General features: G+C 37.3%; 1 protein-coding gene across 4 annotated transcripts in view; it reads left to right on the top strand.

Moving 5' to 3' along the window:
* The window catches only part of ARID4B (AT-rich interaction domain 4B), a 91,638-nt gene that overhangs the window by 45,366 nt on the left and 21,389 nt on the right, over positions 1–24,883 (top strand). For 3 of the 4 annotated variants that reach the window (XM_075089448.1, XM_075089452.1, XM_075089449.1), the window contains exons 8-17: positions 445–583; positions 4,284–4,363; positions 5,765–5,838; positions 6,355–6,500; positions 10,298–10,370; positions 11,444–11,538; positions 12,652–12,749; positions 12,961–13,228; positions 14,267–14,439; positions 23,958–24,206. In XM_075089448.1, coding sequence (XP_074945549.1) covers positions 445–583; positions 4,284–4,363; positions 5,765–5,838; positions 6,355–6,500; positions 10,298–10,370; positions 11,444–11,538; positions 12,652–12,749; positions 12,961–13,228; positions 14,267–14,439; positions 23,958–24,206 — 1,395 coding nt within the window. The remainder of the gene's footprint in view (positions 1–444; positions 584–4,283; positions 4,364–5,764; positions 5,839–6,354; positions 6,501–10,297; positions 10,371–11,443; positions 11,539–12,651; positions 12,750–12,960; positions 13,229–14,266; positions 14,440–23,957; positions 24,207–24,883) is intronic. The other variant, XM_075089451.1, reaches the window with a different exon arrangement.

Consider the following 24,883-nt stretch of genomic DNA (forward strand, 5'->3'; position numbering starts at 1 on the left):
TTTGTCCTCTCTCAAATAGCTTTTTAGCCCGTATGGCTGTTAAAGTAAAAGCATAGAGAAATTAAGAGGAAAACCAAAACAGTTAAGCTTAATGTAAGTCCAAAACTACAACTGCAACAGTATTTTTGAACAGTGCAGAATACTAGGGCAGAATACTCATTTTGAATGTCCTGAGAGTGCGTTTTTATTACTCCACATGGATGCGTGGTGGTATTTTGTTTGGTTTTTGCATGTACTACATGTAGATGGGCATTTCTGACTTAGTAATGTTTGAGTTATTATAATGTCCTTATATATACTTCTATTAATTTTTATCCTAAAATATTTAACAAGCAATTCAAGTCACTATTTTTTACGCTGCTTTGACAATTAGCTTTGGACCTCCTGTAATTATAATAGACAAGTTTTGAATAGTTGAGTTTTAAGTCTTTTTCTGTTGTTTAGTCCTGAAGAAGAATCTTCATCCTCTTCCAGCGATGAAGATGAAGATGATAGGAAACAAAGTGACGAGCTGTTAGGAAAAGTTGTGTGTGTGGACTGCTTCAGTGTGGATAAAAAGAAAGCTCTGTGGTTTCCAGCCTTGGTAAGAGTTTCATCTGTATTTTAATTTTGTAGTTTCATTTTCTAGGCACAAAAAGAGGTGGGTTTTTTAATTTTTGAAGGATTTATCTATATATATTGTTATTAGAACTTAGTATGTTTCTTCAAATTGGACTGTATCATAATAGTCAAAGGAAATATTATATATGTAAATGTTTGTTTACAGAAAGTGATTGCCTGCATGGCTTAGTTTTTCCCAAACAGTCAAAGCTTGTTGACCTAATTCTAGCTCAGCAGTATATTTAGTTCTACTGAAGTAAAATTTCAGGGCTTTTTTCCTAGGCTATTGTATGTCATTTTTTTGAACTACCGAGTTTTATCAAGGAAGACAGTACAAAGAAGTGCAAAGAGGGGAAGTTTAGTGATTACATAGATACTATTTTTCTAGGTTCAATATAAAAACATTTGATAATAAAATCAAATGTTTTTTCTTTGTTGTTGTGGTAGGTAGTAGAGAATTGCCAGTAAATTTCCTTTAAAATAACATTGTAGTCTTTTAGTACAAAAATTTTTCTGTCTTCCTTTATACTGTTTTGAAGACACTTTTTACAAAGAAGCTTTTAATTAAATGTTATTGTTAGTTTAAGGATTGCATATAGATTTACTGATATACTTGGAAATTAATGTATTTCCATATGTGGTACTTTCTAGTACCATGGTTTTTAATTTTTATTATTAATCTAAAATATTTGAATAATTTCTCCCTCACAATGAAAGCTTAAAATGTTTATCTAATTTCAGGAAGACTTGTGCCCAGCTTTAGAAAAGATGGCGTAGAGCAACATTTAACTCCTCTTAGTCTGTGTAATAGCTTTCAGCTGCAACTTTCTTCTTGTCACTTCCTGTGTCGTGTAATGCAGTCCAGAGGCTTTCCAGCAGGCTTCCTTTTGGAAAAGTTGGTGGAAGAGAATGAGTCATGGAAGTCTCTTTTACAGCAAGGGAGAGGGCAGAGTATATGGCAAGGATGTATCATGTTAATGACATATAGCTTTAAGAGAGGTTTTCAGTAATAGACAAGAAAATTGAGCCGTTCCTTTACTGAAAGCTGTCACGAAGATTGATGCAATATTGCCTACCTCACAGTTGCACTCTGAGAAGTGGTCAGTTAGACTGGCTTGAGCTGTTTTATGTCACCCTATTGGGTTAGTCCTTCTGGTCATGCACATGATGGATAGCAGTTTCCATGGCAGCCTCTCTGGTAGGTATTGGGCTTGCATGTGACTAATGTAGTGCTACTGAGGATAGCTGTGGGTCAGACCTTAAAGATTAACTGAGCTGTTGCTTATTCTCCCAAGGTATACTAAAGATACACACTGTTATTTCTTTGGCTTTCATTTGGAGATTGGAATAGCTCATTCTTCGTGGAAAGCTTCCTGCAATGAATGAGAAGCAGTGGGGAGATAAAGTGTGAGGGTGGAGCTCGTTAACTCCGAAATAGCTTCTCCTAGATTAACTGTTATTTTAGTAATCAGGTTTATAGCTCTGCAAATAAACACCATATTGCATTTAACCTGAAAGGTTGTGCCAAACAATAGATTTATGCCCCAAATAGCCTTTTATATATTTTTTTAAATCCCCTCCCTTTTACCTATGCCTCTCAATTCTTTTACCTTGTAAGCAGGTTACCTCTACTGTATCAATAACGTAATTTTATCTTATTACTGATAAATTTTTCTTTAACTTTACATTATGCTCACTGTAATTATGTGAATAATGAAATGAAAATTCAGGTTGGAATTTCTGACAAATATGTATCCCAGAATTTTTTTTGTTATTAATGATATTGTGTACAGACAGGCTTTGTGTATAAGCAGAGGGCATTGTGTAAGTTTATTTTGTGAAAAGAAGTTCAGGGATTAGTTTAAACCTTTACAGCAAATAACAGTTAAGATTAGTAGTGGAAACTGATGACTTTAGGATATCAGTCCTATAACCAGATAGCCTGTCACTTATAAATGTAAAACTGTAGAGGTCGAAATTGGATAAAAATTATTCTGAAGACTTGGTGACTGACTACATAGTTTTATTCCTGCAAGCATGTGGGTTTTTTTGGTGTTTGTTGTTGTTGGGTTGTTTTTGGGGGTGGGTTGAGAGCAATAGCTAACTGTAATTGTAAACAGGCCTGGCAGTTGCTCCTTATGTCAGAGAGTGTGATTTAGTAAGCCTTACAGCATTGCTTAGTTTTAATGTGTACTTAAAGGCTTTTGGAAGGTGCAGTAAGGAAATCTGCTTGCAGCATTTTCAGAAAATTGAGTTTACACAGGATCATCTCTCTCATCCTCCTGTGACTCCAGTGGAGTTTGTTTTGCAAGGAAATTCAGAAAACTTGATTCAGGAAAATTGAAGTGAATTTGCTTGATGTAAAGGCACTAGATGAGGTTGTGATAAGTTGCTTTCCAACCTCTGAATAGGTTTCTGACTACTAAGATCTTGATGCTTCTAGAAAACCAATACCTAAAGCTAGAAGGGCCTTTTTCAGTCTTCAGAGAGCTAGGAGATTGCATCTCTCTTTCAAAAGGGGGAGGATAATCACTGTCGTTTACATTGATATTAAAACACTTGCAAACTATATCTCAAACTGCATTTCAGTTAGTAAGTTGTAGTTTTGTGAAGTAATTTCTTTGGAGACTGTAGAATGCATTGAATTTGGAGACTTAGGCTGTTAAGTTTTGTTTTTTTGTTTTTTTTTTCTTGTGAAGCATATTTAGGCTATGCTCTGATACGCAGCTGTTTCCAAATCAGGTCGAGCTTTTCACTTTTTAAAATGCTACATAGCTGGTGACCTATGTAAGGAGGAAAAAAAAGTTTTGTCATGCACTATCTTTGTGTGTTTGGTGGAAAAAGTAGGACTGAAAGCAGTTGGTGTAAGAGAGGGGAGATATTTACCAGGGCTGAATTAGGGATGCAGTCACTTGCTGCTCCTTGGGGTTTTGTAGCAGCCAGAACTTTCTTAACTTTCCGGAAAGTATACACATTTTGAGAGAAGTGAGTGAAGGAGGGGGTTGGTTTTCTGTTCTATAACTCTGGAAATACAATATGTATATTTTATTAAATTCCTGGAGTTTTTTAATTAGCAACTTGTGTAGTAGTTTAACACAACTTAGACAACATATTAAGTATTTGCTATAATTTTAAAAGTTATTTAAGTGGCAGACTTGATTAGTCTACTTCTTGAATTAAAAAACCTATCATAATACTTGTACTTAAGGCACGCTCCTCTTCTAGGTAGATAAGTTATGAAACCTCCATTATAAAATTGCATTTCATAAATCCTGTATGCCTTTGTTTTTGAAACTGTGGGTGATTGCATCCTTGCAATTTCTGTAAGTTTTTCAGAAGAGGTCTTTAACTCAGGTGGCAGCACTTGGTGGAAGCTCTGTCCTTTTAGGATGAGGAGTAGAATAAGCTGTAGTGGCATGAAAGGTACTTAACTTTTGTCGGAATGCTGTCTTACATCTCTGGCAACAGCTGTCAGTTCCCTCCAGGAACCAAGCATGAACTCATGCATTCGGTAATCTCAGGAGGTCATCACTCCTGTGTTTTTGAGGGATCTCAGTTGCTCTCATCTCAGTGTCACTAAAGAGAAATGAGCCCAAAAGGTTTTTGAGAAGCATTAGTATATACTCTTACTCTCTTGTTTTTCCTTCTTCTCTCTAAACTTTCCATTTGTAATATCTTTGCAGGTCGTTTGTCCAGATTGTAGTGATGATATTGCAGTGAAAAAAGACAATATTCTCGTTCGCTCTTTCAAGGATGGCAAATTGTGAGTAGGAATGTAGAGGCTGATAACTGAATAAAAGCTATACCAGTCAAGTCAAACATAGTATGAGATGTGTTGGGTAAAGTATTAATAATATCAGTAAGCTCAGTTAAGTTTCTGCCAAGATTATTCTGATGTTCAGAAGACTGTTAACACCCTACATTGTGATGAAATTAGTCTTGAACTTTGTAATTATTAGTAATGGGGTGCATAAACCTATCTGTGTTAGTTTTAACTTCATTGTTACAATGGTGGCAAACAAAGCAGTATTTTGTGACTTCAAGCATGGCCTGAGACTCTTTCCTGCTCTGGTTGGAATAGAGCACTGCTTTTCAGAGATATGGCCATAAGCTTATCCAGCTACAGAAGGGGGTGGGTGGCGGTGTGTGCATGTATGCATGTACACCACACGCACGTAGACTACATGCACACACAGAAATTATCTTTCTTTTTTGATATAGTAAGGCTATGTTTGTCTCAGTCTAGGCTACAACTGTGTATTGTTACTTTCTTTGAAAAGAGCTGTAATACTACTCAAAGCAGGAAAGAAAATAGAGAAACCTAGAAAACCAGACTGTATAATATTTGCAGTAGAAATAAGGATCTTTGTGTTCTTAAACTCATGTTCATCAGGGAAGGGGCTTGATAGATGACAATAGAGGGTTTTTTTCTAGGTTTTAGTTTTTATTTTAAAAGTTGCAGATGTTTATTCTGCTTGGTTCAATTTAACAGAATGCTTTTGCGGGAAGGATATTGAAATATTCAACAGTTTTGATTGTGGTTTAATTACTAAGTAAGTCTAGGCCATCGCTTTGCCGTTAGTTATTCAGGCATCAGTGCACGTCACTGGAGAAACACAGATAAGCATGTGCACGCACAAGCACGTACCCCCCCATCCCCAAAGCAGCAGTTCAGATTTGCTTCCTTGGATATAGGCACAGTAGGAATGAAGGAGTGCTTTGTTCTTTCAATTGGGAAGTCTTTTATTTCATACTGACGATTTATACTGATGTTGTGAAAAGCCGAAATTAGGACTCAATAGTCTGATACTCGTTTATGTTTTAAGCAAGGTAGGGTTTTGTTTGTGGTTGAGTAGTTAACATGAGATTTTTATTAAGTAGTATGTATTTGAGAGATTCCAGAAACTGCCTGTTAGCAGAAGAAGAATGCTTTCTTTAACATGCAGTGAATGCATATGGATGGTCTAACCAAATTTATGCAGAAGTTTTGTTTTTAATCTACTAACTGACTAATACTGTACCAGACTAACACTACAGAAATGTCAAGATATACTCTATATGCTTCTTCTGTATGTTTAGTAAGTGTTATACTCTTAGTGATAGCTCTGTATTATATTGTTAATTTAGCTTTAAAATATTTTTTAACACTTTTTAAATTATCTAGTGTTTCTGTGCCAAGAAAAGATGTTCGGGAGATTAGTGAAACTTCACCAAAGCCTGATGCTTTGCTAAAACAAGGTAAAGATAACTTTATGAGAAAACATGTATGTGTTTACTTTGTTACATAAATTAGACCAAATTAAAAAATGCTAAAATACAGGGTCTTTTCCTATGGCATACTATATTGAAGGAGAACTCTTCTGAAAATCTAGAGGAAATAATGAAAAAACACCACCCCAAACAAAAAAAAACCCAAAAAATAGAATAGAGGTTCACTCAATTAAATTTTTATATATGACCTAATACAGAAGGTCCTTATTTGTGTCTGTAGACACTAACATAGTAATAATCTTAATAATAGCTCTGATTAATTTGATGTGCCGAGAATGCTAGGCCAATTTGGCTGGGTAAGACAAATAAGGATGGACAACATGGGGTGGTTGTTGAGGTTCTTTGAATTTGGGGGTGGAATTGTTAATTAGCAGTCCTTCCCTCTTTTCCCCACCTCTCAGCCCCTTAATACTGTTTTTTGATTAAAATGTTTGGTTGAACTGATACTTCCTGCTGTGCTAACAAATGCTGGTCCCTTTACAGCTTTTGACCAAGCCCTTGAATTCCGTAAAAACAGAACTGTTCCTAGTAACTGGAAAACAGAATTGAAAGAAGACAGCTCCAGCAGTGAAGCTGAAGAAGAGGAAGAGGATGAGAAAGAAAAAGAGGACAACAGCAGTGAGGAAGAGGCAAGTCAAGTTAGTAAAGGGCATAGATACACAGCTGATAAAAATCAGCAAGACTGTAATATTAAAGTAGGTCTTTCTAACATTTGGGAACATTTAACATGTTAACATAGGCAACACTTAATTAGTTTGTACCTGTAACGTCCTGGCTATCAAGCAGCATCTCTTCTCAAACAGGACCCGTGGGCCTGCTCTCGGGAATTTGTTATTCATCTGCAGATTGTACCAGTGCTTTACAGGACATGAAAAATTCTCACTGGTGGCCCCCAGTCCATCCATGTGGTCCTGGTACCCATGAACCAGAAAAAATAAACAAAAAAAAGCAGCTCTTACATATGTCACTGCAGCCTTCATATATACTATTGCTCCTATCCTATATAAATTTATATTTTCACACACTCCTATAGATTTATAGATGCTTATATATATCTCATATCTACATATATCTATGTAGATATATAAATGCTTCTATCCTATATAGGTAGCAGTTGACATGCAAATCCTCTCTGCTTCTCTTCTAAGAAGAGGAGATACTTTCCTTTTTTTTTTTTTTTTTTTTTCTTCAAATGGAAGAGACTGGAAAACAGCCTTCCTTTCCTTTACTAAATCTGACACTAGGTAAAAGAGTTGACAAAGACTCTCTCTTCAAGTGCTGGGCTGTAATACTGTGTGAATTTTGTGTTGCAAAAAGAATGTTGCTGCTTTTTCGGATTTCATTATCATACATATAAGCCAATTTCTTTTACATTTGTGACATTAGAGACTGCAGAGTGACCCACTAGCACTATGGTTGTCTAACTTTGAATAAGCAAAGTTGACAGAGTATGACATGCCTGCTTCAAATCATTATCTAGGAAACCTTGTCATCTAGCTTCTTGATTATTTAAGAGATTCCATAAGTGTTCAGAGATTATTAACAGATCTTACAGAATGACAGAATGGTAGGGGTTGGAAGGGACCTCTGGAGATCATCTTGTCCAACCCCCCTGCTTGAGCAGGCACACCCAGAGCAGGGGGCACAGGACCATGTCCAGGTGGGGTTTGAATGTCTCCAGGGAAGGGACTCCACAACCTCCCTGGGCAGCCTGTGCCACTGCTCTGGCACCTGCACAGGAAAGAAGTTTTTTTCTCATGTTTAGGAGGAACATCCTGTGTTCTGGTTTGTGCCTGTCGCCCCTTGTCCTGTCATTGGCCACTAATGAAAAGAGCCTAGTCCCATCATCCTGACACCCGCCCTTTAGATATTTATAAGTATTGATGAGATCCCCCCTCAGTCGTCTCTTCTCCAGGCTGAACAAACCCAAGTCTCTCAGCCTTTCCTCATGAGAGAGATGCTCCAGTCCCTTGATCATCTTGGCAGCTCTCTGCTGGACTTGCTCAAGCAGTTCCGTATCCTTCCTGACCTCGGGGGCCCAAAACTGGACACAGCACTCCAAATGTGGTCTCACTAGGGCAGAGTAGAGGGGGAGGATAACCTCTCTCAACCTGCTGGCCACACTCCTTTTAATGCAGCCCAGGGTTCTGTTGGCCTTCTTGGCCACAAGGGCACAGTCCTGGCTCATATATAATAGTATACTCTGTACTGATTTTGTAGAGATTCTGAGAAAGTGAAAATGCTTTTCAGAGGCTTGCAGGTTCTTCAGCTTTCCCCCTTAGCACAGTTCCATAGAAAGCTGGTTTGTCCATTTTGGGAAAATGAATAAGGAGTGTCCATTGTCCATTCTGGCACATTGTGGATTATCACATTTGAGACATAAGAGTACTCCTCAGGCATTGGATCTTATGGTGAAGAAAAAGTGGTGCAGTGTTTTATTTGGCTTCTTCATCACCTGTATTGTAGTTCCCATTATATTTAAAAAGCATACATTCCTTCTTAAAAGCTTTGGGTTTCCTGAAGTTTTAGTTCAGTGACACCCGCCATGCCACCTCCACACCTGCCAAATGCTCCGTGGGAGCATTTTCTTATGGCAAGTGTTGTCTTGTTTGGTGAGGAACATGAAAACCTGAGCAGGTGCTCATGATCTCTTTGCTATGTATGCTGGTAAAAGTCCTTTCCAGGTACCTGTCATGTGAGATTAAAACAAACAAAAACAAACTCCAAAACTGTATCTGTTCCACTCAGGTCACTTGTGCTGTATGGTTATATTGAAGTTTTGTGATCACAAGCTGAATCCTTTGCTTGCTAGCAGTGTCTCCTTTAGCACCTTTGCCTGTGAAATGCAAATGTTCTTAACCAGGTGTTTGTCTGCACCTTATGCAGTGTTGCAGCATCACCTCATACCTATCAGTGAAGAATTGCTAGATATGCTAGAATTCTGATGCCCCCATCCTGTGAGGATGTATTTAGTATAATGGTTATAGTTTTCTACCCATCCTGTCCTTCTTGCTCACTGAAGTAGCCTGGTCTGAGCTCTGGTGGTGTACTAGGTATCAGGTAGATGCTCATCATGTAATGCCCCTCATAGAGACTTTCCTCCTGCATTGCCTTTGCAGGCAGGTTGGTATTTATACTTAAATGAAAACTGTCTCAGCATATTGTGAATACCAGTTATTAATTTTTTTGCCTGTTTGCTCTGTAATAGTTACAGCCTTCCTTGGGCTTCTTTTTAGCCATCCCTCTCTTTATTAAATAGCTTCAGCTATTGTGGGGTTTTTGGGTTGTTTGGTTTTTGTTTTGGGTTGTTTGGTTTTTGTTTTGGGTTGTTTGGTTTTTTTTTGGGGGGGGGATGGTTCCCCCCCTGCCCCGTTGTGTTGAATAATGATATTCTGTGTCTATTGATTTCTCAACTGTCTTGCTATATAACTTTAAAGACAACACATTTTGTCTCCTTGCTTCAAGGTGAAGCTTTAATATTTAGTACAAGGAGACAGTTGAAGAACAGAAAAGATAAACATGGAATGAAAATACACTAATGAAAAATAATTTCTTTTAGATTTACTGAATAACTTCTAGTTATTATTGGAAACTTTACAGGTAGTATTAAAAAACTTATGCAGAAAATTAATCAACTCATTTGGCATATTGTTTTGAAGTAGCTTAGTCATCAGAATTCCTAAGAATTCTGATCATACTAGTATCTCACTGCTGCTGGTTGTGGCACATTGCATTTCCTAAGGAAACTGAGGTGTTATCAAATAAGCCATAGTGCTTTCTTATGAAACTCCACTTTCTATTAATCTAAGTAAATCTAATACAAAGGTTTATTAGAGTAATAAATTAAACATCCAAAATATCCATTGTTATTTCAGTTCTGGGTTTGATCCTGCTCACCACGCGGTCAGCCGGTACCTCACGGCAGTGTGCGTGCAGTGCCATTGTGGTTTGCCAGTACTGTGGATTAGAACTCCTAAGAAAGTGCAAGCACTTCATCTCTGAAAGTGACATAGTGTAACCAGGCATCATGGAGTCACTTAACTGCAGTAGAAATAGACCTGAGATTTCTGATATAATTTCTTGATCATTACTAGTGGTGTCTCCCAGGCTTTCTGTATAAATGGAGAAAATTGAGAATACATCCTGATCTATGATATCACTTATGATACTTCAGTGATCAATCAAAAATCCAATTTCAATGTGTCTTTACAGTTATTGTAAAACTGTAGTTTATAAAACTTACTTCCATGTGGCATAGCGCTGAGAGCATATCTGTCTGTTGCTGACTCTCTTTGTGTATCCTGTTGCTGACTACAGTAAAACAAACTTGAACATTTCAACCTAATTTACCACTGCCCTATGTTTCTTAATGAAGGACTGTAACACAAAATGATGATGATTTTCTTGTGTGCATTACTTTCAACAGGAGGAAATAGAGCCATTTCCTGAAGAACGAGAGAACTTTCTTCAGCAATTATACAAGTTCATGGAAGACAGAGGTAGACGTTTTAATCTTCGACTTGTAGAAGCTGAAGATAGATGTATTGCTTAGCAGTACTTTCAAGGGTTGAGTCTGTAAACCAGTAGTGCTTTGCAGTTCAGTTTTGGAAACAGTGAGACTGTATTCATCATTTCTCACTTCCTTGCTATTTGGAAGACAAGTCTGTGACTTGACTCTTCTCCTAAAATACAGTCGCTTATTCCTGCTTTTGGGAATAAATGGGTAATATCTCATATATCCTAGTATATTTTCTACTGTGTACGTATAGTGTGTTAAATCGAACATTTAGTATCATCATATTAATGTATATGCTCAGTTTAATAACTTTAAAATACTTAAAATTTAACACCGCCCCTACTTCTTATGATCATGGGAAAAAAGTATTTCTGTTGTTCTAGTTCTCTTGTGTGAATCCTTATCGCTTAAATACATGAGCATTATTAGTTAAGATAGCATGAAATGGTTTGAAAAGCAAATGCCATTTATTATATTAAATCTTTACCAGGTATTTGTACACTGCAAGAAAAGTATGATCTCTGTGGAGGAAGGTGTTTATATTTAAATAAGTATTATAACTAGTATCTTTTTAATCACATGTGAAGATGAATTGAGGAACTGTTTACAGGAGATGACAATGTGTTAGCTACTGCTAGTACAATAGCATAGGAAGTTTCAGCTCTTTGAAGCACTGTGGGATTTGTTCCTGGGGAGGTTTTTTTTATTGCAGTGAAAGGACTACGCTGGTATTTTAGATGTAATTGTTTCAGCAGATGAAATAAAAATACATATAATATAGGTAGCAAGAGAAGTTGCATAATTTGTGCATCTTCATTAATACGTGGAGGAATGCATATGTATCAATTAAATTACATGACTGAACTACAGGAAAAGTGGGTTATTAAGCATCTCGAGTTTGTTTAGTTTCATGAAGAGAATGTACCAGATGCATGAGGTGGTCAGAGGGAGGGGTTTACAATGCTGCATTTAATAGCGTAGTAGTGCATATTATGTGGACTTCATGTTATTCTGAAAAAGATATTTCAAAACACTAATAACTGTCTTTATTCACAGGGACTCCTATTAACAAGCGACCTGTATTAGGATATAGAAATTTGAATCTCTTCAAATTATTCAGACTTGTACACAAGCTTGGAGGATTTGATAATGTGAGTATTAGTATGATGAGTACTCCAGAGCCAGAAAATCTGAGGATGCAGTTTATTCTTGTTTAAGTAGTGATAAAGAAGAATCTTACACAGGAGCTTTAGACTTGTTAAAATTGAACACTACAGCTATGTAAGACACCCTGTAGCTCTGAAAAACATGCCTTAATAGGAACCAGAAACTAATTAGATTCTAAATAAATTACACATCTACTTGGCATGTTTAATTATTGCTGTATAAGATCAGCCAGCATATGTGTTTTTGTGATATTTCAAGAGATGTTTGTCTGATAAAGTTGTCACCTCAAAAAGTGAAGAGAGTCATTGCTCAGTAAAATCTCAGGCAAGTGATCTAGTTTAAGGTCTGATGGGAGCCCATTAATTCCTATCTCTTCTGGGCAATATATAGATGAATGTGCTGACTAGGATTAGTGGGATTGGTTTTGGAGCAGTAACTGAAGCATATGGAATTCATGGCCAAGCAGATTCTGTTACAGCCTTGGACTTCTTCCCATAAATTTAGCCTGTCAACTGAGGAGGTGTGTTTGTGCAGTGACATCTTTCTGATATATAAGAGAGGATCTTGCACTTGGGTATAGCAGTACATCTGCTTTACCTTCACAGATGGTTAGAAATGAGCATATCACACTGTCACAAAACTTCGACACCAAGGGCTTGTTAAGGACATAATGAAAGACTGGTTGCTACTATATCTGGTGCAGTACTGCTTGGGCTGAGTGATGTTAATGCTTCGAATGAATCTTTCCTTTCCAATTTAATTAAAATTGTAGCTCTGATAGTTAAGAATTACTTCAAATATAAAAGTAAAATGATGTACTGATTTTTCTGATCTTTGTATTTTCTTTCCTTTATTACGACCTCATGAGGAGAGCCTGTTGTGGCTTACAGAAATGCAAAAATGCTAAATTGCTGAAAGTAGTTACATGAGACTACAGCTTGCATTACAGTGAAATACTGTGTGTGTGATAAATACTGATTTTATAGATCAGAGGAAGTGACTTATAATTATTTTCCAAAATTGTAAACTTTGTCGACTTAGTGGTTTTTTGTGTCAGTGAGTTAATTCAAAAACCGTTTCTTCATTTTCTTCAACAGATTGAAAGTGGAGCAGTGTGGAAGCAAGTTTATCAAGATCTTGGAATCCCTGTATTGAATTCAGCTGCAGGATATAATGTTAAATGTGCATACAAAAAGTAAGTAATAAAACTATGAAGTCTGTGCTAAAACAGCACTAAAAAGAACCAAACTGATCCTGCGGTAGTGGTAATATACATAAAGTCCGTAACTTCTTGGTTAAAATATAGTGGATTTTTAGGCTTCAAACATACTGTTCATGTTTAGCTTCTGCTAGGTAGCCTGTTCTTGAAACAAACTTGCTTATCGCAAGCAATTTTTTTCTTCTAGATATCTCTATGGTTTTGAAGAGTATTGTACATCAGCTAACATTGAATTTCAAATGGCATTGCCTGAGAAAGTGACGAGCAAGCCTTGTAAAGACTGTGAAAAAGAAAAAGAATTGAAGATGCGTGAAGAACCAGAGCAGGATGTAAAAGAAATAAAAGTGGATAAGGAGGAGCGCAAGCAGGAGGAAGTAGCAGTAGTACAACAAGAAGAGAAAAAGTTAGCTGAGAATGATAATGACAGTAAAGAAAATGATAAGCCATCTGTTCTGGTAAAATATTTTAATGTTCATGTTATATTCTGTTTATAAAGTCTGGTGGTGTGTTGATAACCATGAATTCGTGTGAAGATTGAAATCTCCATAATGGATTTAAAACAAGACAAAAACAAGCTCTAAACCCAATTCAGAACAACACATTTGAGCCATGTTCATCTCGAGGTGCCTATTTTAGGGGATCATGATGTCAAAATATCTGACTTGTTAGGAAGCAGCTGCAACATTTCACTTGTTTGGGGGGCCCTCAGGTCAAAGGGAGACTAATTAGTGTACAGTTTTCTCCTGATCCAGGTGATGCATGCTCACAGCTAACTACAGTGCTGATACTTTTATTTTGCATTTAGCCAAGCTTAAGCCCTCAGAAATCTTGCTCTTACTTCTCCACTCCACTGAAACCAGTGAAGCTCTACAAAGACCTGGGCCATATGATGCACACAGTGGTCTAACGTTCAGTAGTTCAGTAGTCTAGAGAGACAAATGTTCATACCTTTTCAAAAATTTTCAAAATGTTGACCCAGTGGTTTTGGCAAAAGAAGTCCTCAGTGGTAAGCTGAAGTGTTGCACTGTGCAGGCTTAGCAGTTTGCTCTGGAAGCACTGTAGGCTCCTCATGTCGGTGTGCAACACAAATGTAATGCTTCTGTGTGTAGGTGTCGGGCAGCCCTGGTCTGTCTGCTGGTACTAACTCTGGGGTGAATACCCGGTGGGCCAGTACTGATATGTCTGCATCCTAAGTGAAAACATACCCCGTGAAGTGTTCAACTTAGGGATGGCTTTGCAGTTCAGGTCTAAGAGATGCATGCCTATATCATTGTGACAAAACTAGCTAGGGCACTGGCTGCAACTTCGAAGTCCGTTATGTTTAGCTTGAGATTTTCAGAAGAAAAAACAGCAGAGGTGCTATTATTTTAGAAGAAGCCCTAGGCTCTAGATTTTTTTGCTCATTTACCTTCAGTGTGTTTTGTCTGCCTGTTCTTACACCCTTTGTATTTTTATTTCACCTTGTAAGTTAACTAAAGGTTTTATTATCCTAGGGAAACAAAAAAAATTTGCCAGATTCTGCATATACTCAGCCTGATCAAGAAAAGGACTTAAATGTAATCAAAACTGAAGATGAAACCAAACTAGAAGATAAAGAGGAGGAGAAGGTTAAAGAAGTGGAAAATCCTACCGTAAATGTGGATGCTGAAGAAAAAGAAAAATCAGGGTAAGTTACTCTGTTTATAATCAGCTAAGGTATCTGATGTGTTCATTAGATTTTACTCTTGTAATTTGAACTTCAAATCGGACATCCCTGCTGTGAATTAGACTTGTGTATCTTCCAGAGATACGTGTGTTCCTGACTTTGTCATGGTTAGTGCCACTGAAGTTGGTGTATCTAATTTAAAAAAGAAAAAAAAGGCAGGCGAAGTTTGTACAGGGTCCAGGCTGGAATATTTATAAGCTGAGCAAGCAAAAGAACATATAAAGCATAGCTGTCTATTTGATTTAAGACAAAATATCGCAGCCATTGCCAGTAGTATTCGTCTATTTAATTTTCATACAAGTATATCACAAACCTGCGGTTTCTAGCTTTTGCTGTTGGACAGTGGTGTGTTATGGGTAACATGGGAAGTATCTTGCGTCGCGCAGCAACAGCTTTGCCCTTGAGTGGGCACGATCCTGACAGGAGGAAGACTTGTTCAGTCTTTCAGAGAGGAGTTTTGGAAGTAGGAGACTGAAGTAACAGGGGTGATCAGGACCATGTAATCAGTGGATTTGTGCAGGTGATCTCTCATTTCCTTTACGGAGCAGGCAGGTTTTCCTGTTCCAGTGCAAAAAATAAAAAGTGTTTCTTGACAGCCACACCAAAAAAAAAGAGGTTTACAACAGAATATAGTCCTCACTAATCCCCCGGTGTGTCAACAGTTCGTATTCTTGCAATTAGGGTGCTCTCATACAGTATGTTTTCAAGTGGTAAGAACACAAAAACGGCCGTTACAGGTCAGATCGAAGGTGTCTCTTAATACAATATCTTCTCTTCAACAAAAAACAGTAACAGATGCTTAAGAGAGAAGCTATTAAAAGAGGGAAAGCAGATAATGACACCTTCTTATACATTCACAGCAATCTGTATATCAGGGATGGGTTTTTTGTACTTAATACCAGCTGTTGCCTGACAGCTAATTCCCTTGTTCATTCTGGCAATCTTTGCTGTATAGTAGATCAGCTGTCTTAATCTTCTGTCTAAATGTCATTAACTCTTAATGCCTTTTCTGGCTCATTTAGAGTTGTGACAGAATGGCGCAGTTCAGTATATTGATTTCTGATTCATTGGTAGTAGTTCTTTTTTTATTAAAGGTTTTGACTTCCATATTACAGATTCTTGAAGGATCCTTCTGTAGAATGTTTTTGTCTTCCTAAATATTTTCAGTCAGATCATGTTGGTAATTTCTGTAATTCAGAAATGCAGAATACAGACAAATGAAGTTTACCTGAATTCAGTTATAGGAGCCTTTTCTTTGTGGAGGTGGTTTCATTTGTATCCTATGTGAATTTTTCCTTTAAAAGAGATGAGTTGGTGGCATTTGTTACATTTGCCATTTTAAAGGTGAACTAGATGAGTTGTACTGTAATGAGTTTGCTGGATTTTCAGAATTGCTAAAGACTGATTTTTACAATGCTACTTTTAAAATATATAACTAAATAGATGGAAAACTTTACACTGCTTAGAGAATAGCAGTTGTTAAAGTTCCCTAAACTGTATATTTATATGTGCGTACGTTTGATATTACTTTGCAATTATTTATATACTTGGAGAGTAGAGTGGCTTAATACTTACCATGCTGCTATAGTAAATAGTACCTAAAACTACAAGCTGTGTTTGCTTTTCAGTAATCCCTTATTGTTTTGTTTGTGTGCTGGTGGTTTGGGTTGTTTTTGGTTTGGTTTGGTTTGTTTGTTTTAATCCTGATTCATGTCCATTTGGGTTATTTATGACATTAAAAAAATGTTATGAGTTTTCTTAGTTTATTTATGAAAACAACAACAAACTGCAGAAAATACTATTTTGTCTTATTTTCCCCAATTCGTCTGATTGCAGTTGAGTGCTTTTCTCTCTGCTTCTCTTTACTTTTCCAGTAAAAACTCATCTAACTAGTATTTTGCTATTGTGATTCATGAAAGATTGTACTGAGCTGCTTAGAAAGCATAGCTCTAAAAATAGATGTAGCTGGTGATGGGGTCATTGCTGGGGATATATTTCAAGGAATAATTTAAACTTAGAAAAATGAAACATTTGTAGCAGTTAATAGTCTGTAAGCATTTATAAGAAGTAGTACTGCAGGAGTGCTGTTAGCGTGATTTCCTTTGTTCCCTCAGAGACTGATAGGAAGTACAAAATGCATTTCTGTCATCTTTAAAGAGTTTTTAAAATGTCACTGTTATCCTAAATGCTAAAGAGTGCTTTCTGCGTCTATACCGTAAAGGCATAAAGGGGTGTTGTGAGCCTGGTGTGCTGATGGGGATGTTGTACTAGACGTTGTACTCCCCCTATTCCCTACTTTATGGGTTAGAAGTGGCAAAGGTTATACAGGGGGGAAAATGCTGTGGTTTGAGTGTTTTGCTGAACTGAGACACAAAATGAAAAATGCATTCTTGTAGGTGGAAAACTAATTACACACAACAAAAATAACCAAAATGTAATCAATATAGATCACTGTGGACTGAAATTTTTGTCAGTGTATTTAAAATATATTCCTGAAACCTTTTTTAAGCTACAGACCATCTGTCTGTCTGTCACAGTCCTAACCAAATAGCCAAACAAATGAAATCTAGTATTATGTAAGGCAAACTTGCAGAGTTTGCTATTTGAATTTATGTCTGTAGGATTTTGGGCATCTTCATGCAGCTCATTTGTGTATGGGCACAAGGAACCAAGAGGACAGAAAAACTTCTGGGATTCTGAATTTCTGTTGGGTGGACTGGATCTGATTCCCGGCTTCCAGATCTCAGGAAGTACTACTGGGAGCCAGGGTTGCTCATTTTCTAGAGGTTTATTTTCTCTGTGCAATCCCACATATCTCAACAGTTTGAGATTGCTACCACTTGAGTCCTATGGTCCCTTCTACACAGACTTTAACAGTGAGGAGGAAGAAAGGCTGAATGTGGTTCTCTTCCTTTCTTCGCCAGAGTGCTTGTTTCTTGCTTGTGTATCTGTGAACACTGAGAATAGATGTTCAAAGGCATCCTACCCTTATTCTGCACGTGCTTTCTTTTTTTTTTTTGTCTGTGCCTAGTGGGGAAGATGCATGTGCTAGATACAGTTCTGTGCAATTTCTAGTCATAAAAACAGTAAAAAAAGGCTAGTAATGTGTTGTTTCTTATTGGCCTGTCACAGATATTTACAAAAATGGCTTTGTAAACCCATCCTTTTCCCTAACGTACAAAAAAGTATTCATTCATTCAATGAATAAACAAGGAAGTTTTACAAGCCTCCTTATTTTGAAGCGCTGCTGACGTCATGTTGTGGAAGCAATGGTCTTCATAGGTAGCGTTGTATCGTTGGTGCAGTTTATCTTTTTAGCATAGAACATTAACTGTTGTAACTATGCAAAGACTTGAGTCAAAGCCAACAAATTGAGAACGGAGAGGCTTTTCTACATAATGAACAATGGAGACAGTTGAACATGTTCCCAAGAGACTGAGGCCAGGAGCCTAGTGGGGTTTTTAAAAGGTGTGGTGATTTTAATATAAGCTAATAAAATAAGTCTTTAAAAATTTCATAGAAGATACAGTTTGTGAATTGAAGTGTAGGTTAATTACTAGTTAACCGCTATTTGTAAGAAAAATTTTTCCCAGATTATTAATTCAACTAAAAGTATTTTTGTTGTTGTTTGGGGGTTTTTGTTTGTTTTGTTTTTAAAAAATGCTTCTCTCTAAAGCACCTGGGACAAGTCACTGTCAAGAACTTTATTTTGAACTGAAAGATTAAGTGCTCAGAATCCAGATGATAATGTTTGCTTTCCAACAAAAATTTGCATCAGACTTGTACATTGGTAGTACTTGGATTTTTGAGGTGACCAAGGAAAATTCTTTGACGTAACCCCAGTTTCAGTACAGCAAAATTGCAGGAGGCTTTGCTCTTCTGTTTTCCTTCTTTTGGCTGAGGTACTGCCTTAACCCCAACGCTGGGAGGGGCTGCCATCTCTGGATCCTTACCCTGCCCTTTCTCACCAAGCTGTCATTTTCAGTACTCCCGAATAGTTACTACTCGGTGTTATGAAACTTCTTGCTTTTTTTTTCCCCCCTGAGACTGCCTGCTTTTTTATTTCCTCCAAGGAATGCATGAACAAACATTCCTAAAGAATACTTCAGAAACCTAAACACTTCTGGTTGTCTCATGCTGCTGGTTTATGTCTTCATGGTGTGGGTTTCTGGGTCATGTTTTGACAGTGTCCAAAGGAGAAAATGCTAAACCTCTTTGGCTAATAGTCCTGAATGGAGTTAAACCATTCCTTAACGTGCAAGGGAAAAAAAATCTTAGAGCTGTTACATACATTGTTACATGCAGTAATAGCATTTACCCTCCTATAAGCAGCAGGAGGGAGTTAGGAGTAATAAAAGTAGCTGAGAACTAGATTAAGATGGGCATTGTTTCACGTGAAGGGTTTTACTAGGTTTATTACCCTTGTAGGGTAGGGTGACTACCTGCTGTGCCTGTGCTAGTGATGGCTTGTATTTGTACTAGAGTTAAATTTTCTGGAAACACCTGATGGGGATTTTCTGAAAGCAATTTACAGCAAGATTATGTAATAGTCAGAAGCTCCATTTCACATACAGGAGATAACAGATTGTTAGAGGCAATGTTTTCTAAGTTCCTTGTCTGTTAAAATGACATATCAAAGCTTTATGGTGGTGAATCTAAAATAGTAGCAGGAAGGTTAAAATGTTTTGGAGTGAAGGAGATTTGATACAGAAGGCATATCTTCTCGCCTCTGGATTAGCGTTGAGAACTGTATATTGAGATAGCTTTCTCCAATCTGATTTAGGTTTATATGGAGTTCATTATCTTGGGAGAAGAGAGAGAAATGCGTCGCGTTCGTTGCACAGTTGGTGTGAACACCTGCTCCGAATCTTAAACCGTTGGTGTGTACGCAAAAAAATACATTTTTAAGAAGTGTACTTAGGTAGTTTCATTTATAGAAACATATTTCTACGCTCTTATTTGTGATGCTTGTTCTATTTATGTACTCCAGCTGCCTTTGTATTGGGAAGGAAGTTTTTGTATAGTCATGTTTTCAGAAACAGAGCCTAATAGAATTTTTTTTTCCGTAATATAAAATATGTACTGATACATACATACACATGAGGATTGCTTTTGCTACAGCAATAAGCTGCTAATGATGCAATATTAAAATGTACAGTAGCAGTGCAAATGTACCAGTCCTGTGCGTGCATCACACTGAATGGAAGGGGGGGTGTGTTTGATGTGGAAGAAGTGGTTCTGTCATCACATCTTACGTGTCTTGTGGTTACTACAGAGGTTATTAACCATAGTAGCTGTCACTGAGACTTAGGTGCACGGGTGAGCCCTTAAAACATTCATCAAAAACCAGATGCTTTCAAGCCGAGTGTGAACCAGTGCCATAAAAATGGAAACTGCTGTTCTCCTCAGCCAGCATTCTGATCTGTCCATTATCCTTTCGAGGAATGTTTCAAAACACTTTAACCAACCAACCAAACAAAACCAAACCTCGCCTGAATGATTGGAAGCAATAACATGAGGTCCTTTCGTTTGTCTTCTCTGTAGCAGAGGAGGAAAATGCTGGTTACAGAGTACATGCTTGCGTGGTTGAAGTGTACTGTACCCATCTCAGACCTGATGTGAATCACGTTAGTGCCTTTCTCCTTCCCTCAGAATGATGGACCATAACTGAGCATTTATTTAATCTCTGTGTGTAGACAGAAGTCCTCGGAGCTTCTATATTTGTTTTCTTTGCAACTTCAGAGGGAAGACAAATACGGGTGAATTTCTGGAGTTTTGTTATTTTGTTCAATTAAAGAAGAGATTCTAGTGTCATGGCATAAGTACAGGTCTCAATGGCCTCTCTGCCTTAAAACTTAAGGGCATCTTAATACAGCTGTGATAAAGTCAAGTACGAAGGAGATTTTACATCTTCCAGCTCTATATTATGTGAAGTAGAGGTTAAATAATGCTCTAGGATGAGAAAAAGGGAAAAAGGAGGGAAACAAAAATAGAAGCTAATTGCTAAACTTGAAGTGTCAATTACCCTGCAGTTTATTTCTGCTAGTGGTTCAATTAACTGTAATGACTTAATTGAACCAATAATTGAAATAATCTTGCTTCCTCAAGTTTTAGAATAACCCCTGGAAAAAAAAAATCTTGTGCTCTGCATCTCACGTACTGTGTGTGCCATCATGGTGTCTCAGGGGGAAATGTATTAGAGTAGGGATAGGATTGCTGCAAAAGAGGGATCTTAGGAGGCAGTTCTAATGCTCCAAATCACACCCTGTCTCATAGGTTTCACCCAGGCTTTGTGACGGTGCTGTAGTTAATGCCAGATTGTGCGTTGAAAGACGTTTGCATGATACTGCAGTTCCTTTAGTGGTGCAATAGCATGCACTATTTTATCAAACACCACCACCTATTTGTTGATATGCTGACCCTTATTATGGGCTTGTTGCTGTTAAAGGTTTATATTGACTGAGAATTACCTGCCATATGTGTATTTTTGAACACTTGAAGTATTTTTAGCCTTTTAATAATTTCACAACTCATGCAATATTTGTATAATCTAAATATTTTAATGGTTTTACTTTTATTAACAAATACTTTTACATCTTAATTAATTTCCTGCTTCTGAAGGGATGGGGGTATTCTTTAGTCTGTAGTTGTAGTTGGAAATGCTTTTGAGTCCTCCTGATAAACTTTCTGGTGGTACTTTGGTTTCTGGAACACAGTTACACTTGTATTGCTGTGTCTCTTGTACAGTGTAAGTGTGCATGCACATCTGCTGCTGCCTTGTTTCATCAGCTGCTGCTTGGGTTGTTCAAATCGTTGCAGCTTTGTGGCAGATATTGCTTGGTACTGTTTTTAAGTTGACAATTATTGTCTGCTGCCAAGAGGCTTGTTTGTTTCTTCTTTCTTCCTCCCCCCCCCACCCTGTCCAAAAGGGATTTTGGCTGAACAGCATTAAGGGAAATCTGATGTTCTCATGCATAGATAGGTGGACAAATGAGATTATGACTGTGCATGCTGGACGGCTACAATCACAATTTTCTCTTGCACACCTCTGTTTCATGGTAGTCATGGCTTCTTCATCTGCATTGCCAGGTTTGAGCTTTTTACGGCCTTGTAAAACAATAGCTTTTCTTCCTTGCAACCATTGTAATATGTTTTGGTGGTGTGGGTTTTTTTTGTTGTTGTGGTGTTGTTGTTGTTCCATGAGTATGCTGGTTTTTTCTGCTCCAGAATAATGAATATGATTTGCTTTTGTTTGGTTTCCTAAAATCTCCAGCTTATGATTGCTAACCAAGTCACTCCTTAGAACACTTTTTAATTGCAGCCATCCCTGCTTCCATTTTCCTTTTGCTTCTTGACATTCCCTCCACCTATGTACAGTCTGCTCTTCCCATCTACTTGACCATCCAGATTGCACAACTTCACAATGAGGGTTTCACACATCTCTTCCAGGGAAGTTCTGGTATTGTCTTGGAGTCATTGTAGAATGTCTGTTGGGACACCAGGAAAGCCATAGAGTTATTAAGGTCAGAGAGACTCCAAACTCGTTCAGCTTCCAAAGAGCCACTGGTACCATAATTGCCAGTGTCAGGAAAATTCTGAATCTCCATCATAGGCATGCTTTTCTTTGCAGACAGTGTTCAAGGACTATGTCACTAGTTCTTGGAAAAAAAAATCTGGCAAAATTTGGTTCATTACAACCTTGAAAAGTCTTATTAGTAATGGGAAGTCACAAGCTCATCTGGCTTTCAGAGCAGTGGTGGTTCTGCTCTTGATGCCAAGTTTTTTTAGCTTTTATATAATAACTGATAAGATGAAATTAGCTAGGATTTTTGATTCAGTGCAGCAGAGAATATAATCTAAAAGCATTTAAATTACTGGTTGGTGTTTTCAGTTGTTAGCTGTGGAATTCTGTTCAGGAATTTTTCATCTGAGTCTTTGGGGACCTTTATTTGTGATTTCTTTGGGAAGTGGGTTTTGCTGTATGGTATGTAGTGGAGATGAACTGAGCTTTCAAAGCTCATTCTTTTATGTTGCATTTTTAACTCTGGTTGTTTTAACTTCATTAGCAAAGTAGCCCACTGAAAGTATATAATAAATTGAAAATCTTGGCCTTCTAGAACAGAACTGTCTGGTCCATGCCATGCATACCTGAATAGATGTATCTTCTGTGATTTGATTTTATTAATATACCAACAGAGGGACTTAGCATTTGTCTCATGATGTATGCACATGTATATATACACACACATACATACAGATATATATATAAATATAGAGATATAGATATAAAATGCTATTTGATCCTTTCTCACAGAGAAAGTAGCTTGGTTTATCTGAGTATTTTCTACTGAAAATTTCATTGAAAGATTTAGGTTATTAATACAGACTTCTGTGAGGTTAACTTAGATATTGGTGTGAATCAGACTTGGAGTAGCCCTTATCTTTTCTTACCCAGTCTGTAACACATCCAAATAGATCTGTTCCCTGTCTCAGGTTTCTAAATTATTAGTGGTCTGTGGTTACTGTGAATTTAGTAAGTAGCCCTAATCTGTTCTGTGTTGCACAGAGTGTGGGATTGGAATGATGTGAGGGCCAATAATACTGCTTTGTAAAGCTATTTAAGATTAAAAGATATTTTTCACCTGTTAACTTCTGTAATGCAGTCTGCCTCTTTAAGCTGGTTGGAGATAATTTTCAGGACACTGAAAAGCCCATAGCTGACATGGACTGAGACTAGCAAGATTTGTGGGTTCTTAGTGTTTCTGAAAATTGGTCCAAATATCAAAAAAAAGTATTCAAAATTAGTACACTTTTGAAAACAGTGAACACCTGCTTGTGTATTTATATAATAATTATATGCAAGTTTGACTTATATTTAGAAGACTTAGCATAATTAGCAAGGATTGACACAGTCATAAATTAGCACAGGTTGCTTGATTTGCTAAATAATCTCGCATAAGGAATTTTTGAAAATATTTTTTATTCCTAAAATCTGCTTTTGGTTGCAGTCACGTCAATGTGGTGAGATAGAGATCATTTATTCTAATAAAGCCAAGGATGTTTTGGGGAAGCAAGTTTCAAGAAGCACTTGTAAATCTTGTAGGTTGAAAAGTGGAATTTAGGGAGCTTTATATTGAGAAGGATGAGTTTGAACTGAAAAAAATGATACTTAAACAAAGGGACTACGTGAAGGAATCGTATAAAGATGAGTGTGAACAACTTCTGCTCAAACAGATTTTGATGGATTATTTTTTTCTTTTAGTCAAGTCATTTTTGCACCTTGCGGTCACTGGATTTTGTGTGTATTGCTAGATCCTATTTTGCTGATATTACTCGGCTGTAGTACAATTTCACGTATTTGGAGCCTGCTGTTTCCCAGTCTCTAATGCATCCACAATATTTATCAATATATGTGGTTTGGAACTGAAAAGCTTATGAAGTATCTCATATTAACTCTACAATTTTTTAAACCTTTCAAGAGATGACACGAATAAGGAAGAAGATGAAGATGAAGAAGAAGCAGAGGAGGAGGAAGAGGAGGAGGAGGAGGAAGAAGACAACAATAACAATGAGGAAGAAGAGTTTGAATGCTATCCACCAGGCATGAAAGTCCAAGTGCGGTATGGAAGAGGGAAAAATCAAAAAATGTATGAAGCTAGTATTAAAGATTCTGACATCGAAGGTGGAGAAGTCCTTTACTTGGTGCACTACTGTGGATGGAACGTGAGGTAACTTGAGTTTTAGTTAGTGATTACTTCTTGAATTACTTCTAAAATACACTTGTGTATTTTAAAAAGCTAAATGAATAGAGATCTGGAGTCCTAAACTTTCAGTATTGGTGTTCTGTGAAGGTCATTGTACTGTATGAAACTACTAGATTTTTAACACTATATAAACGCAGTACTTCAGTTACTTAGAAAATCATCTTGAAATGACATGTTCAAAGAAGGCTTCCTTCATTCCCTATCTTATTTTTAGGTCTCTCCAGACAATAAATGACAGCTTACTCTTCCACGAATTCCTCCTGCTCTGGCTCTCTTAAGCCAATTTTATCTCATACGATATTTGAATAGTGCACTTAGCTGAGTCTGTATACACACTCTTCTCAGCGAAGCAGAGAGTACACTAGCAGTACGGTATTTAACAAGAGGAGTACAGGATTTTTAGTGGCAGTGTGTAGAATATAATTGCATTTCATTCAGATCTCATTTCCGTCCCTCCCCGCCCCTCCTTCCCCCATGGCTGCCTCAAGCTTCCAAACAAGACTCTTCTTAGCCTAGTGGCTTCTTATGGTTTTCATAATATATGCCAGAGTATTTGGTTTTTATTGTCTTTAATATAGCATTAATAGAAGTAAGTTGAAATATCAATATATTTTTGCCATTTCAAACCACTGTTTTGCCAT

The sequence above is a fragment of the Phalacrocorax aristotelis genome, chromosome 3 (assembly GCF_949628215.1).
Source record: "Phalacrocorax aristotelis chromosome 3, bGulAri2.1, whole genome shotgun sequence".
Lineage (NCBI taxonomy): Eukaryota > Metazoa > Chordata > Aves > Suliformes > Phalacrocoracidae > Phalacrocorax > Phalacrocorax aristotelis.